The sequence below is a fragment of the Cololabis saira genome, chromosome 19, assembly GCF_033807715.1.
Source record: "Cololabis saira isolate AMF1-May2022 chromosome 19, fColSai1.1, whole genome shotgun sequence".
Taxonomy (NCBI): domain Eukaryota; kingdom Metazoa; phylum Chordata; class Actinopteri; order Beloniformes; family Belonidae; genus Cololabis; species Cololabis saira.
In genome coordinates this window covers 10,854,906-10,871,566 of record NC_084605.1, presented here as the reverse complement: position 1 = coordinate 10,871,566, position 16,661 = coordinate 10,854,906, and the positions used below count along the sequence as shown (strand labels likewise).

Sequence of the window (16,661 nt, the reverse complement as noted above, 5' to 3'; positions counted from 1 at the left end):
ATATGAGCTCCATAGGCTGCCATCAATCACACCTCTATACAGTTCAGGCATGTATGAGGACCCAGCAGCAGCGTGACCCGATACTGCCACTTTGCAGAGTGAACATTTCACGTGGCAAAATATTACCCAATTCTTCTAATGTGGGAGCGTTTCATACGAATGTTACAATATGCACTTACTATTCAGTTTCTGGTACGAGTTTGAAGATGTAAATAGTTAGAAAGACCAAGCAAAGTCAAAGACAAATACAACAAGACAGCTGTACAGACTGAAATAGCTCTGTCCCCCCCACCACCACCACCATTCTCTTTCTCAGCCATTTTGACTCTGTACTAAAATGTAAAAGACTTCCCCCTTCTGGGGTTGCTTCACTGCCGAAACATCAGCCAGTCCTTTTTTTAACCATAGCAGGCACTGGCAGAGAAACTGAATGATCCTTGTATTTGATATTCAATATTTTGTGAGCAGTCTTGTTTAAATATTCTGAAACCACTTAAGGTTTCACTTTAAACTGAACTGTTGCACATGTTAGACTTTTATTTATTGAAGCACAGGCTTTGGTAAAGGTGTGCTTTTTTTTGTGAAAATGTTCAACTCTGAGTGAATCCACTTCTGCCTAAGTGGATTAATACCGTCAGCGCGAGTGTAAAAGTTTGAGGCAACAATTGCAGTTGATGTCTATGTTGTAAGGCTTTCCAAAACGTCCCATGATGAAATCACTCCATTGTAATGAGCAGAAAGATCATTTATTTATCAGAGAGACAAGTAAAAATAAACAAAACAATACCCTATTCAGCATCAAATATATAAAAACATCTTCACCCAATCGGATCTGGTATACTGTATATGTACATTACAGTTTTTCAATTATAAAAAGTATTATTTTTAACATGAATGCTTACAACCTTTATTACCCAAAATCTATCAAATTACCTCCCTGAACAGCTTCACCAATATGTGCTCTGTTTGACCACTGAGCAATAAGTTCCTTTACTTCCTTTCCAAAATCTTCATGGAGCTTACTGAAATCCTCCTTGTCGCCTAAACAGAACTCCACTCCGCTCCACTCCGCCGCCGGCAGAGCAGAGGAGTTTGCAAGCACCACGTTTGCGTTCTTCTTGGCCCACATTTTGGGAGATTTCTTACTGGCGGCTCTGGGTGGTGAAACGGGAGGACGAAGCAGCTGATTGAAGCCCGGACCGGCTCCTGCTCCTGCAGCTAGTTGTGGATATGAAGATAGAGTTGAAGCACGCATACTCAGACAGGCTGCCTGGTAGTCTGCTTCTGTTGTGTTGAAGTTTGGCATCGTGAAGGTTTTATTCGGTTCACTGGAATATGCACGTAAGGTATCTGAAGAATAAAAAAAAAAACAGCGTCAAAGAGATCAGTTAACAGAAAAATACATCTGCTCACATTGTGTGTTTAGCAGATGATTGCAGTCATCGACAAGTGCAGTAAGTAATCAAACCTAGGGCTGGGGATCGATTCAAATGTCAAGAATCGATTCGATTCCGATTCTTAAGATTCTGAATTGATTATCAAGATTTGATTCGATCCGATTCGATTTGGGTTAGTGTTATTAAAACTGTTTTTTCAGCTGTTGCATGAATTATATGACTGTAGTTCTGCAACATATTAATACTAGTATTATATTGAGATTCAACAGCAAGTATTGGCAGCTAATGATGCTGTAAGGACCAATCAGCTCCCAGAATGCTGATAGAACTGCTTTCAGAAACATCATGTGGGTCAGAATTACCAAACAGATCCAGGGCAGCAAACAGAGGACGAAAGAAATCAGTTTTATTTTTTCCCACATTCCGTTTTTATTTGTTCCATTTTCGGTCTATTTTTGGTTTTTAATTTTTGAGCATTTGGTTTTTAGCATTTTTTGCAAATGTAACCCCAAGACAGTATATAAAGTAATGAAATATAGACAATTTATGCAATTATAACCTAACACTTTAATGTTTTTATACCTTTAAACATATTTAAAGGCAAAAACATGGCACCAGTTATTCTTGTGTCCAACAAAACATTCCTTTTTTGGGGATAAACAAAAAAATAACCAAAAGTTGTAATGTAATGATGAAAAAAAATGCATAAATAAATAAAAGAAAAAAAAAAATCAAAAAAACAATTGATCTTTAGACATATGAATCGATTTTTAGGAATTAATATGAGAATCGATTTAGAATTGGGAAATCGATTTTTTACAACACAGGCCTAATCAAACCATCAACTGCCTTGCAATAATCATCTGGCAACTCTAGGTGATCATTAATGATGCCACATGTATCTCCATCATAATAATAACATACATGTTAATATGCCACACATACTTTGAGCAGAAAGATGAGCAACAGTGAAGAGATTTCCACTGAGAGATGAAAAATAAAAGTACCGTAGTTAACAAGTTCCACCTGTAGGAGGACATGAACCAGACTTAAGGTCTGTAGTGTCATCTTTGAGATGCCCGAGAAGCTGTGTTTAACCGACGCTGGGTTAATACAAACGGCTGGTTGCTTCGCTAACCACGTTAGCATGATGATTATGGATGAAGAAGTGATAATGGCTAGCCATTGGCTGAGCCAACACTTAATCAATCATATTGGAAATAAATTCATAGCTTTATGTAATCTCTCCTGGCGTGGAACAAAAACTATTCATCCCCATCAGGGTTGTCATGGGTGTGAAATCAAATGATTGAGACAAAAACAGTTTTTTGAACCAGGCTGTAAATGTGTTTATTTCTAAAGTTGGACAGGTTAACAACATGGGAGTCAATGAAGATCAACTCGCTTTCAACTCGCTTTTGCAGCCTACATCTATCGGTCAGTCGAGGAACCAGAACCTCACACTCAGTCAGTGCGGTTACATGCACATCTAAATAAAGCTATTGGCAACAATCTAGCTAAGGATTAAACTGGAGTTTCTGAGAAATCCAAGAATACATGCACGAGAAGACAATCGATTATTGAGTGAGGTGCGCTCCACTCTGTGATGCTAGGTGGTGCCACACACACTTTTACGTTGGCGTTCTTCTGGTTCCGTCTTTGTTGTTCATCTTTTTCTTCTCCTATTCTGGATTTCGCGGTGTCATCACTTCTGGAAGGGGGAGTCCCGGGGCTCGTAGCTCGGTTCAGCGTGGGTTGGTATACATGCCGGAATAACTCAAATTAGGACGCATTATCTGGCACTAATAGCTCGACCTCAAGAGTTTCAGTTCAGTTCGACTACAGCCCGGCTAAGGTGTCTACATGGCTTTTAAAAATTCTATATCGGTCGGATTAAGGCAACAATTCGACTTTCTGTTGCATGTGTAAACGTACTGAGTGAGATACTGGATTGGGTAAGTAGTAGGAAGTGTTGTTACCACCAAACAGTTTAAATGACTCTCACACAAGAGCACAAAACATAAATATTGTAAGCTCACTGATTTTACACTGTTTACATAGCTGAACTCATAACGCAGGCCCTGCGTGGCTGCGTGGGAAAGCAAGATGCGCCGTACCTGGAAGGAGTAAAAGCACTTTGGTTCTTTTCTCTGACCTGTTATTTACAAAACCGCCAGAGTGAAGTCAAACAGCCCGAATTATGATAAGATTTAGTTAAAATTACAAAACCGTCTTATTGGGCATGAATCAGCTCAGACTGTTAACACTGGTTACTGTGTCCATATACAAGTGTTTGGCTCACTAATGTCTTGTAAAGCGTATACTACACTTAAACAACCCTGCAATAAAACCCCCATCTTTGTCTTTTGTGTGTTGCCAGTAAAATGAGCCTGATTCAACTTGCTGATGCTCCCATGAAAGACACTGGAGAGGAAGATACCATAATACTAGTAAATCTAAATTTAAATGATTGATTAATCGAACATTTAGTATGTTCCATTTTATTATCATGTCTTTTATTTATGTACAAATAGTTTTTAACCCATTCACATTTATCCAATTACTTTTTGTTACTGACAGAAAAGTCTATAGTCCATAATAAATAAAGCTGTCAGCTAGCCCATATGGCAGAATTGTAATATTTGCTAAAACTGGGAGATACTCTGAGATCTAGGGGTGGGCAAAAATATCGATATGGCAATATATCGCGATACTTTTCCAGCTGATTCAATATTGATATTCAAAATTTGAATATCGATTTTTTTTTTTTTTTATACATTTTTTTTTTAAATATTTTTTATCCCCGATTTTGTTCCCATTATATCACCCAGTGCTCCTACCTAAGTGACAGTCCTGGGGATTGCCACTCTCTACCAACCCTGGGAGGGCCCTGCACTGAGCTCAGGTTTTATTTCACGTTTTATTTCATGTTATAATTTATTTTTTATATAACACAATTGCCTGTCCTTAAAAAATGAAAAATAATGGACAGAGGTTTATTTATTTATGGATTTATATCTATACTGACTGATCACTGTGCCTGTCCTTGGTTTTAGTACCATCTTTCTTGTGTTTATTATCATTTGCCACATAATTAAAGCAACCTCATACTAAATGTAATGTTAATTTCATATGATGTAAATAATATGAAAAACATATACAAATATGTTGTAACTTTAGCTTGTATAGTTATAATAAAACATTGTTTTGACTCAGTTTGTCCCATGAATTGTCACTATAATCTGATGAACGTGCAACTCGGATTTTAAGATCCATCACTATCATCTGATGTACATATATACAACTTGGATTTTAAGATGTGTAATGCATTTTTAAATTTTTCGGTGAACTATGTAGAATATAATAATCGGGATATCGCATAATCGGGATATCGCAATGTGTATCGTATCGTGGCTCAAGTATCGTGATGCGTATCGTATCGTGAGGTCCTTCCCAATACCCACCCCCAGTGAGATCATAAGGCCCATCTTGCCCGTACCACAGCGTTCATGGTATGTGATGCAGAGGCTCTAAATAGTGATGGCACACATCATCACTCAGCTGCTCTCTGGAACAAAGGTCACAGTCTTTCTCCCCAAAAAGACACAGCCCCTCAGCCCCCCTCGCGTCTCACCTCGGTACTTCTTCTCCATGTCCACCAGCAGCAGGGCCAGGTAGCTGTGGTTGGCCGACAGCAGGGCTTTGATCCAGCTCTCCTGACTGGCCTGGTCTTCTGCGGCGAACTTGTACGTCCGCAGCCCCGGCTCGCTCCACACTAGGGAGAAGGCGAACTGCTCCTCGGACTCGCACAGCTGGACCGTGCAGCCCTCCACAACAATCACCCCCACCAGGTCCCGGTCCGTCTGCCGGTCCTTGTAGAACAGCAGGTTCCCCTTCAGCACGAACCAGCGCTTCTGGTAGGAAGTCTTGATCTCTCCCTATGAGACAATCTGTGGTCAACTGAGTCAATTTATTACACAACTGCTTTTAGGAAATATGCATTATTTTTTTATTCTAATTACCTTTTATGCACCTTTATTTCACTGTGGATTGTAAATGCACTTATTAACAAATGTGATTTACCTTTTTGCTGAGGTAACCCTCTTTGTCCACAGGTGAGTTGCAGGATTCAAAATAGGTGAGAACTTTTTCATCAATCTTCATTTCAACATTGCAGGGTGCTCAAAGCAGAAGCTATAAAAGACTGCCAGAAACAGCAGAGAGTTACAACACATAAGCCTTAAGCTGCTTCCGCGTTAATGGCAACTGGGAGTAATTGTATTTGTGAATAATTATTGACAAGTTGTTTGTAACAACACTGGACGAGGAAGACTCGTACAGTATGTTGCTCAAATGACAACCTATACATATATAGCAATAAAAGAGAAAACTTAATTCCTCTATAAAGAGTTCTTAAAAAAAAAAAGAAACATTTCAATATATCTGCTGGAAACATGCCAAACCGGCCGCCATTAATAACACACCGTCAGCTGAAAGTTCGTCTGTCTCTGAACCAACAGATGTGACACAACGTCTGTTTCCGTTTGCAACATATGATTCAAGTAGAGAAAAGAGGAAGCGAGAAAGTTTCTCTCATCCGCACGGGTCGTGGTTTATGGTGGAGACTCACCTTTCCGACGCGAGGTGCAGTTTCCGAGGAGGGAATTTCAGCGTCTTCCTGGTTCAGTAGGTGAAGCAGCTGCACGTCAACCACTGTCAACACACTAGCCCCGAGAGCGAGGTCCTCTTTTAAAAGATAAATAAATACATAAATATTATAAATATAAATATATGAATAAATAAATAAATAGATTATATATACAGGACTGTCTCAGAAAATTTGAATATTGTGATAAAGTTATTTATTTTCTGTAATGCAATTAAAAAAACAAAAATGTCATACATTCTGGATTCATTACAAATCAACTGAAATATTGCAAGCCTTTTATTATTGCAATATTGCTGATTATGGCTTACAGTTTAAGATTAAGATTCCCAGAATATTCTAATTTTTTGAGATAGGATATTTGAGTTTTCTTAAGCTGTAAGCCATGATCAGCAATATTAAAATAATAAAAGGCTTGCAATATTTCAGTTGATTTGTAATGAATCCAGAATGTATGGCATTTTTGTTTTTGTAATTGCATTACAGAAAATCACAATATTCAAATTTTCTGAGACAGTCCTGTATACTAATCTAGTTTTAACCATGTAAAACGCTGCCTTTTACTAAAGACAGATGTGGGTCACACCTGTATAAAAGGCTTGCAATATTTCAGTAATTTTTTTTTTTTTTTTTTTTACCTTGTCTGCACACATATTGATTGATACCATGACGGTAGAAACCAAAGGCATATATATGTGCATTATTACTATATTTAATATATATATATATATATATATATATATGCATACATACTGTATGCATACACATACATAAATATACACATACAAACCCAGTGATTTTTTTTTTTTGGGGTGGGGGGGGGGGGGGGGGGGGGGTTAATTTGTAATGAATCCAGAATGTATGACATTTTTGCATTACAGAAAATAAAGGACTTTATCACAATATTCTAATTTTCTGAGACAGTCCTGTATACTAAAACACACGTGTCTCTTACACACGTAAGAGACAGCAAAAAGGGACATCTGGATTTCCCTGTTTTAAGGTTTTGTATGCAAATATTGTAACTCCCCATAATGAAACTACTTATTTGATTAAATTAAACATTAAATTGAATTGAACTTCCAAATACTATTAATATTATTCTTAAAACCAATCTTTTTTATTTAAGGAACCAACCTTAAACCAATTAAAGTAATTAAGAGCATGCACACACATGTGCATGCTCACATGCAAGCACACGCACTCATTCAACCGAGAAATTGTCTGTTTGTAAATATCCATCTTTTTGGAACGCTGTTTTTTTGTTTTTTGTTCTTGTTATTATTTCAATACAATGTATTTTCTTGGTGAGAACTTTGAATAAGCCCATTTAGGGCTTCCTTTCTCACCTGCACATATTTTCATGCTTTTATGTTCATTTCAACTTTTGTACCGTTTTTATATTGTGCAAATAAACAAATCAAATCAAAAAAAGTTGACAAAGACCAGCCAACAACTTGACTTTATTACATTGTTTTAGCAACTGTGGCCAACATTAAAAGTAGCATAAAACTCACTTTAAAAGTCTCAACTCTTGTCTTTTATAGCCGTGTTTTCCACATTTTGAGGCACAGTACATTTTTATTTTTAAAAAGTGGCACATCACAACCTAAAAAAAGTCATTTTTTTTCCTTGTCTGTATTTTTTCCACTGCCATTTCTACCACACATCATTATTGTCTCAAATCAAGGAAGTCATCAGGGCACTGACACGGAAGAGTATTTAAATACTCTGCCATATTCTTTACTTAGATACAGGTGTTCAACAGTGGTAAATTACTTGTATCAATTTCGTTGTATATAAGTGAATCTGGAAAATCTACAGCACATAGTGTGTAACGGCATAGTGATTAAAATCAGTTTTAAAGAAATTTCTCTACTGTTGAAACAACACAGGACACATTTGCTAATTACATTTGTGACCGACTACTGCTGACAAAAGAAAAAAATAAAATAAATACTACAACTATACACTAACTAGTTTCTCTTTGGAAAAAGAAATGTAATTTGTGGATGTGAAGATTTTTTTTCCCCAAATGCAACAATCTTACTGAAATTATTAAAATACTGCGATGCGTTTGCTCTTTGGCTGTTTTTATTGGTTGCTTAAGTGTAAAACCAAGACATCTAGAGTGTAAAGGCAAGAAAATGTATGTTAACCTCTCACACTTTCAACCCTTATCATGTTACCCGATCCAAGTAAACTATAATGCAAGTATTTCACACATCAACAGGTGGCATGAAAGCTTACATAACTGATTATCTGCAGCTACATTTGCCAACTTTCATGGAATATTACTCAATGCTCAAGAACAGTTTCCTGTTAAATTGATAAACTGAGCCATTTGTGTTTGTAATAAATTACTTTATTGCTTCAGCTGTGCAAACTGTTTAATTCTGCAATAAATACATCCGACAATTAGAAAGCGTTTAATCAGTCTTTAAAAATCGGGCAAATGTAATAACTATGCAATTCAGATTTTGAAAACTTGTGACATTAATTCAACATGAAATCAACTACAATGCAACAAAGAAGTCAATACAACAGTACCTGATTCAAAGTGATGTTACATTGACAACTAAACCCCTGATGTCCACTTTTGACATGTGGAGTTTTTTTTTGTTTTTTTCCCACTCCTACAGAAAATCCTCCTCCACTCAAGCAGTAGTTAGTATTTTTCTTCCTTGATGTCACTTTCACTCACAATGATGAAAGTGACAATGAAATATGTCAGCAGCATCACGTGTGTCCTGACTGATGATAATGATATGATTATTGATTCACTGAATGCCTGAATATGAGAACTGTGACTCTGGAGTGCATATAATGACTGAACTACAGTTGAGAGCAAAGAGATGAGTTCATTAAAGACAGACAATTCTGAGACAGTGTATACCAAATTTTCAGTAAAAATGTTGCTGAAGCTAGCTGAAATAAACACAAAAAACTCCAAGAAAGATTAGCACTCAGTAAAAGCCGTGGGACAACTGGACTTTAGACCTGTGAGCAGGAATAACTGACATGTCTCTGGGGTCTTCAGGTGGGAGATTCCTTTTGCCAGTGTTTCGTGTAGTTATTTCCACATCATCTTAAGAAGGCTAAACAGTGATCCCCGGCATCCTAGAGCAAATCCCCTAATGCCAGCCCTCACTGCTCCCCGCCAACACAACCTCCATTACCTAACCTACAAAATGGCTGCCAGCACTGCCACCTTCCCCAGAGCCAGACTCCGTTCATGCAGGTTCCAGGTAGAGACAGTGGCCGGGTTTCCCAGATCCAACCTCTCTTAAGGATTTAAGAGAGGTTCAAAGAAGGTTTGAACTAAGAGAGAACCCTAAGATATGGGTGTTTCCCAGATGACTTCTTAACACCGTCCTTTAGTTTCGCTCTTTCAGACGCTCTTTGGAGCAGCTGTACGGTTCTGAAACCAAATGAATCGATGCCAGGCAAATCGATCACCGATCACTATCAGCGCATTTTCACACGCAGCACTTCTGCCTAACGCACTAATTCACTGCTGCCTGTGCGTTATAACAAAAAATTAAGATGATAAATATAATTCAATGACCCTTTTTCATCCAAACGGTGCGTTACTCCGTTATTTCTGGCTACAGTGAGGCTTTTTTTCCCCACACACGGAGACCGGGAGTAAACGGGGTGGGCGTGTGTGTGCGTTCAAAAACATGAGCCAAGAGAAGGCGAGTTTCGCAAATCGCAACGTGGAATTACAGCAAACCCTGGTTTTTCGCAGGGGTTATGTTCCAAAAAGAACCCGTGATAAGTGAAATTCTTTTTACAATTATAGAGGGCTTCAGATTGCAGAGATCATCCCCGCCTCGCACGTATTCCTCCTCTTCTGAATGCATCCCGACTCGCGCTGTATACAGCGCGAGTCGGCAGGTGGGTTTTTTCAAGAGAAGAAAATAGTTATGGGTCGTTGTCTTCGCTCTTTTCTCTTCTGGGCAAAAAGATTCTTTAATATAAACCGACACCATTGATTATATTTGAGACTGTAATGAACGATTCATCAAAGGATCCCGTTGATCAGCTGCTGCTTCCCTGTCATCACATAGATGCGCTCGGGCGCGGCGCAGGAGGATCGGTGTCCCGGCTGCCTGACAGCCCGGTCCGACGGCACGTCCAGGGGATTGAAGTGCTGACGCACGAATGCGTTCATAAAAACAGTTCTGCTTCGCGCACGGCGACGCGGTTGATTTGCAGAGAGAATATGCTGTATAGCAGCCAAATTATCAAATAAATGATATTCATGATGATCGTTTTATTTGTGCGTAAAGCATAAGCAAATATATACAGGAACACACTTGTTATTCCTTTTTTTTCTCTTTTTTCCCCCTTTGCTGTCACCAATAAATGCTAAACAATATAAATCTAAAGTATAAAATAGATAAAAAATTTGTGCGGGGTGCATTGTTTTAATATCTCATTGCTTGGTGTGATATTGATTTGCCTGACGCGGCTGGATCTGTGAGTCTTTGTTCACTAAGATGGTTGTAAAGACTGGGTCAGCAGCATCTTTCATTTCCTTCTTAATGAAAGAGATACTTAAGCTAAGAGCGACTCTGGGAAACGCGATTTTCTTTCACAGGCTCCTTAAGAAGGTTTATAAAGAAGTCTTTCGCTCTTAAGAACTACTTAACTGATCTGGGAAACCCGGCCAGTGTCGATACCACTTTCCTTACCACCTAGCACAGGGGTGTCAAACATACGGCCCGCGGGCCACATGCGGCCCGAGAGAGATTTTCATGCGGCCCGCGAGAAGTTTCCAACGCAAAAAAAACAAATGTTGATTTACTAAAAAGGAAGGCATAAATAATTGCCATGAATCGCAGCATATCCGATGATATATTTCTTCTACAAATCCATCGTTATTCCACAAAGAGAGCAGTTTTTGACATTTTTTTCGTTTTCTAGAATGCATTCGCCGATTTTATTTCTTTGTAGACGGTCGTTTATTTTATTAACTGACTGCTATTGTATGTTTTCGCAGGAAAAATGTCACTGCTAAAAAAGATGATAGAAGATATTTATTCAGAGAATTTCAGTTTTGAATACGAGGATAGTGACAAAGTAAAACAGTTAAAAAAGAAGTGCTGACTTTTTCGGCACACTGGCGTAAATATCCGCGCCAATTTTTTAAAATAAATACACTTAATTGTACTGGAAAAATCTCTAAATCACAAAGAAACACTCTCGGATGTAATAAGAAAGATTTTGCTTTTAATTAAATTTCCTATAAAAAAGCGAAATATAAAAAAATACTTGTTTCTGTTTATCTTTGTAAAATGATATTAAAAGTATCTTACATAATTTGAAAAAAAAAAACGAGACATTTGAAAAAAAGATCCTGAAGAAATATATTTTACATAATTAGAGTGTAAACAAAGTGCACATTTCCTTTAAAATTAACTGATATTGGATTAGATAACAATAGTAAAAAAAAAAAGAATTAGAAAAAAAAAAATTCGCACCGCTTTTGTTATTTTGAGCGTGCGGCCCGCGAGAAAAAAATTGGTCAAATCCGGCCCGCCAAGCAAAATGAGTTTGACACCCCTGACCTAGCAGAAGCAAACAAACTTACCAGCATGGTCCCATAAGAAGAAATTCAAATAAGCCAGCTTAATAAGATTCATTACTACTGAATTACTGAAAAAGAAAACTTGGCTTTGCTGAGAGAAAGTACTATTACTACGTTTTAGACCAAAAGTTCACATGTAAAAAAATCTGTGCAGATAAAAATCTATATTGGCTCAAAAGCATGATATCATTTTTGTAAAACAAATGTTATAATAGAAAAAAGCTCTGGCTATCAATCACAAAACTTTAACGAACTAAAAATTTACAAAAAGCACAATAAAAACTTTGATTTAGAACACCTGAGTGGCTGCCAACATCACTGTGTGTGTGTGTGTGCATTCAAAACACTAACTCCCTTTTCAATTTAAATATATGAAATTCTAGACTTGGCCAAATGTTGTCCACTAAATCAATATCTAAGTCAGATATTCGAATCCAGACAATACAAGTGCTGCTTCATTAGACCATTGCATCTTCATTTGTAAATTTCCAGTCTCTTTGGTTAATTGATAACTTTTGGAGGACCTCCTGATTCAGTGCACATAAAACAGTGCATAAAACTGCCATAATTATGGCACAAGACACATAAAAAAGACAGGTAAGACACCCTTTTCATCAATCACCAATTAAGAAGCTGCACTGATTTGTTGGAGTTGCACTAGATTAGATGCAGAAATCCCTACTTTTGCTCCCTCCATGCTTTCTGTAACTGCAAAGTCTGTCCAATGTGGATCCTCTGATGTCTTTTGAGATTTTCTCCTCGACTGAAGCTCTTTCCACACTGGAGGCAATAGTACGGTTTCTCTCCTGTATGGACCCTCTTGTGTTTCTTCAGGTCTCCTGCCTGAGTGAAACGCCTCCCACACTGTACGCAGCCGTACGGCTTCTCTCCCGTGTGACAACGCTGGTGGATTTTTAAGTTCCCGACCCGACTGAAGGTTTTCCCGCACACAACACACAAGTACAAATCACCTTTCCCGAGGGGATCTGTCCTTAGTTTTCTTCCCTCAAAGGCAACCCTGCCAGCTTTTGTTGAACCCTGCCTCCTATGCAAGTGTGTGTGATGTGAATGGACAAAGGCCAGTCCATAAGTTTCACCACTAACTTGCTCCTTGTGGGGCTCAGAAGTATTTTGGCGAGAAGAACCAGAACTTAAATCCATACATCCAAAATATTTTTCTTCAGTAGATGCTTTCCCCAAAACTGTGCACTCAGTTGGCTCCGTTTCTCTTTTAATGTCAACCAGGTGTACCCCAAGAGGAGAACTGGAGTGAGAGCTGCACACATCATTCGATGAGACCCCACTAGTATCTCCGAGTGTACTGTGTGATGTCTGGGAAGTCAGTGCAGTCTCACTTATATGGGTCACCACCTTTGGTTGTACTTTGCAATGTTCAGCTTGTGACTGAGTCTCACTGTGATTCTCCTGTTCTTTGAATTCCTGCTTCAAGCCATGGTCTGTGAAAGTGAAATCTTGATTCGGCCTTTGAATTAGGTTAAAATCCTGATCATGATGCTCTGTATTGTCTTCCTCTTCAGGAAATGGTTCACTTGCAGGAAGGTCTGCTGCAAAATATACATAATAAAGTGAGTTTATTGCTACTTAAAGGGAAAGTTCAGTTTTTTACAACCTGGACCTTATTTCTGGCATTTTTTATGGTCGTATACTCACCCAGAGGTGTTTGGTGTCATTTGGAGTCCTTCGGAAGATATTAGGAGCTTTGTGCGAGCCGCTCCTCCATATAACGGTAGTGAATGGGGCACAGCGGGACACAGACGATGCAGCGTCTAAATAACACATTATTGCCGCAAAACTCGTTCATTTCTTTTATGAATCACTAGATCTGCTTCTGTGCATCTTCCAGGACCTGTTGTCTACATCCGGGGCTGTGTGTGTAACAAAGAAATCAGTTTGTAAACAAGACCTCTGACCTGCATGACGTCATCTGCAGAAATGAACGAGTTTTGCGGCAATAATGTGTTATTCAGACGCTGCATCGTCTGTGTCCCGCTGTGCCCCCATTCGCTACCATTATATGGAGAAGCGGCTCGCACAAAGCTCCTAATATCTTCCGAAGGACTCCAAATGACACCAAACACCTCTGGGTGAGTATACGACCATAAAAAATGCCAGAAATAAGGTCCAGGTTGTAAAAAACGGAACTTTCCCTTTAAGCGCTAAATTGAAATTAGGTACTTATAATTAAATGGACATACTCCGTTGAAGACCTGTCTTTTGACGCACCTGTGCTTTCTTCAGGTAACCTGTCCTGAAGCTCCTGCAGTCTTCGCTTCAAACTCTCGTTCTCTCTCTGTGTTCTGGCAGTCTTTTGCTGGTACTCCGACACAGTCTCCTTCACCACGTCCAGCACCTCCTGCACAGCTTCAGTCAGCAGTTTCGCCACACGGGCATTCAAACGTTCAAGTTTAGACATCCTGAAATTTCAAAAAGCTCAGGCTTAGAGGATTAGGATAAGACACTAGATGAAATGACCAAATTATTCAGTCCAAACAAAATAATAAAAAGGATGCGTCTGATTCACACAGGGGCTGATTAAACTACTGTTTGGTTATATAGTAAAATGGGGAACTATTTCATTTAAATAAGAGGTAATACAATTGGGAAGTATTTGATTCAAATAAGAGGTGAGTAATACTTTGTTTTTTCCACTTATCAATCCAGTCTATAACACAATGCATAAGATTTTTAAAAGATCAATTAAAATCTCAAAGGTCAAATTTGAACATTTGAAAAACAATGCAATATAAGATTTGTAATTAGTAAACTTAAATAGTGTAACTGATCTGCAGTCACTCGAGGAGATATAGTCCATGGTCCAGAGCCCAACATTTCACTTGTCAGTACCACTCAAGATGACCAAACTTACTTATGATTTTTGAAAAGATCCATGTCTATAGATGATATTTTGGTATGATAACCCTTCCTGAGTGGTAGCTGGATCATAGTTATCAGCTCATGAAGTTACCACCCCCTTCAGTACATTACGTTTTAGATGCTGGTGCATATCCTGGTTTAGACTCATGTACAGGATATCTGTCAATGTTTCACAATATTGTCTTTAGTATCATTTTAAAGGGGACCTTTTAAGCATTCATTCAAGCTAAGATGTGAATCTTTCTGACCAACATAGAGTTCACTGCAGCCCTTTAAACTATAAACAACACATTTTTACACAATTTTCGCCTAACATATATACTATTTTTTAGCCCTGTGTAGAGCTGTTCGAATAATCGATTTTAAATCGTAATCGCGATTATGTAATTAGAACGATGTTAAAACGTGAAACTCGTAAAATCGATTTTTCACTTTTTTTTTTTTTTTAACCTTGTCTGCACACATATTAATGATTGATATCATATTAATGATTGATGGAAATACCTCTCAATACCTGCGACAAGTGCCCCATCGGAGAGGCTCTTTAGTGTAGGAGGGGGCGTTGTAACATGCCACCGGGCATCCCTCAAGCCAGATGCGGTAGACCGGCTCGTGTTCCTTGCAAAAAACGTGCAAATGTGAATAGCAAATGTAATGACTGACATTACACACCTCTACCTCTAGCATGCAAAGACCCAGTTTAGTTTAATTAGAAAATGTCTTGTTTTATTTAATTGGAAATATAACTTACTGTATGTTTGCAAGTGCTGATTTGCTGATTTTTTTTCAGAGATAAAACTTTATATTTTATTATATTTTTTAAAACTTTTTTTCCAACTTATTTTACAGAGTTTTGCACTTTATTCATTCATTTTTGGTTTAATAAGAGCAAAGTTTGCACTTAAAGCCCAATGGGGCAAATGTTCAATAAAAAAACAGCATATTTGAAATAATTTCTTTGCCTTTTGTCAATTCACAAAATAATCGTAATCGCAATCGAAAATCGGATTTTGAGAGAAAAAAATCGAGATTTTATTTTTGGGCAAAATCGATCAGCCCTGTGTCATCTAGCAACAACAGAGACACAAAATACAAAAACTGGAATACTCACAGGACCATAAGGATTCAGGAAATGTACCCCAAACTATATCATTGTTAACGGTCATTGTGAGCCTTAAACTAGAAGAGCATCATTAGGCTCCTATGAAACTATAACAGCCACTAGACTGATGTCACAAACTGGTCTTTATCATGAAAATACAGGACATAAAGGACACCACAATGAGATAAGGAACCAGCTTAGTTTTATAAACATTAGAGACACAAAATACAAAAACGTGAATACTCACAGGACCATAAGGATTCAGGAAATGTATAATACACCCAATTTAGAATCATCAATTAACCTAAAGGGGGTGGGTAACTTCATGAGCTGATAACTGTGATCCAGCTGCCACTCAGGAAGGGTTATCATACCAAAATATAATCTATAGACATGGATCTTTTCAAAAATCATAAGTAAGTTTGGTCATCTTGAGTGGTGCTGATATCTGATCTGGAACATGAACTAATACTTGTGACAACAAGTGACACATCCAGGTAAATATTTCCACCTTGAGATAATGCATTATGCTCCTGTTCAGGAGTTATCCTACACAGAATTAAAATTTAAGATATTTCCAACATCAATGCAGTATAGACGGTTAAACTTTCCCCTGCTCAAAAAAAGATGTTTATAAGTGCAGTTGTATCAGAACGCTCCTACTGTTAGCAACACTAGCCAACGCCGTACGTTACCTTTTTGCCCTTAAACATCCCGAAGATCACAAAACGGTCACTGTGTTGGTTTGGCTTTGAATTACAACATTCATTTTTGTCAACTTAACCAATAAAAAAGGGATGTAAAGGGATATTACGCATACTTGGGTCCAATATTACTCCTGGACCTGGACTGCTGTGACGAATCGAAACAATCTGCAACTTCCGGAGCAGCAAGACTCACATCCGGTTTGTAGGACCTTTCAGAATAAAAGAGATCACTTGGACCATCTTTAACAATAAGTTCAATCATTGGGGATGAAGAAAAAAAAGAGAAAGTTATGGCATA

At 38.1% G+C, this 16,661-nt stretch overlaps 2 protein-coding genes across 4 annotated transcripts; both read right to left on the bottom strand.

Annotated features, from left to right (window-relative positions):
* Window positions 1-763: 763 nt before the first annotated feature.
* On the bottom strand, window positions 764-6,129 carry LOC133419465 (sesquipedalian-1-like). The gene is made up of 4 exons (XM_061708658.1): window positions 6,028-6,129; window positions 5,481-5,601; window positions 5,032-5,335; window positions 764-1,350 (listed from the first exon to the last, which is right to left on the bottom strand). Exons 2-4 carry the CDS (start codon window positions 5,559-5,561, stop codon window positions 911-913), a joined length of 825 nt encoding a protein of 274 aa, XP_061564642.1. The 5' UTR covers window positions 5,562-5,601; window positions 6,028-6,129; the 3' UTR covers window positions 764-910.
* A 5,302-nt stretch (window positions 6,130-11,431) lies between these two features.
* On the bottom strand, window positions 11,432-16,533 carry LOC133419464 (zinc finger and SCAN domain-containing protein 2-like). 3 transcript variants are annotated; one of them, XM_061708654.1, is made up of 3 exons: window positions 16,352-16,533; window positions 13,904-14,094; window positions 11,432-13,224 (listed from the first exon to the last, which is right to left on the bottom strand). In XM_061708654.1, exons 2-3 carry the CDS (start codon window positions 14,091-14,093, stop codon window positions 12,338-12,340), a joined length of 1,077 nt encoding a protein of 358 aa, XP_061564638.1. In that variant the 5' UTR covers window position 14,094; window positions 16,352-16,533; the 3' UTR covers window positions 11,432-12,337. The 3 variants fall into 3 exon arrangements, with proteins under 3 accessions (XP_061564638.1, XP_061564641.1, XP_061564640.1); XM_061708657.1 differs by having other exon boundaries at window positions 11,432-13,221; XM_061708656.1 differs by having other exon boundaries at window positions 16,477-16,513.
* Window positions 16,534-16,661: the final 128 nt, after the last annotated feature.

Bases quoted from the DNA above. Each gene is read 5' to 3' on its own strand.
- LOC133419465 (XM_061708658.1), bottom strand. From the start codon at position 5,561: ATGAAGATTGATGAAAAAGTTCTCACCTATTTTGAATCCTGCAACTCA. The intron at 5,336-5,480 runs GTAAATCACATT...ATTGTCTCATAG, and splicing joins AGGGTTACCTCAGCAAAAAG to GGAGAGATCAAGACTTCCTA. The intron at 1,351-5,031 runs GTGAGACGCGAG...TTTATTCTTCAG, and splicing joins CATGGAGAAGAAGTACCGAG to ATACCTTACGTGCATATTCC.
- LOC133419464 (XM_061708654.1), bottom strand. From the start codon at position 14,093: ATGTCTAAACTTGAACGTTTGAATGCCCGTGTGGCGAAACTGCTGACT. The intron at 13,225-13,903 runs GTGCGTCAAAAG...TATATTTTGCAG, and splicing joins GTTACCTGAAGAAAGCACAG to CAGACCTTCCTGCAAGTGAA.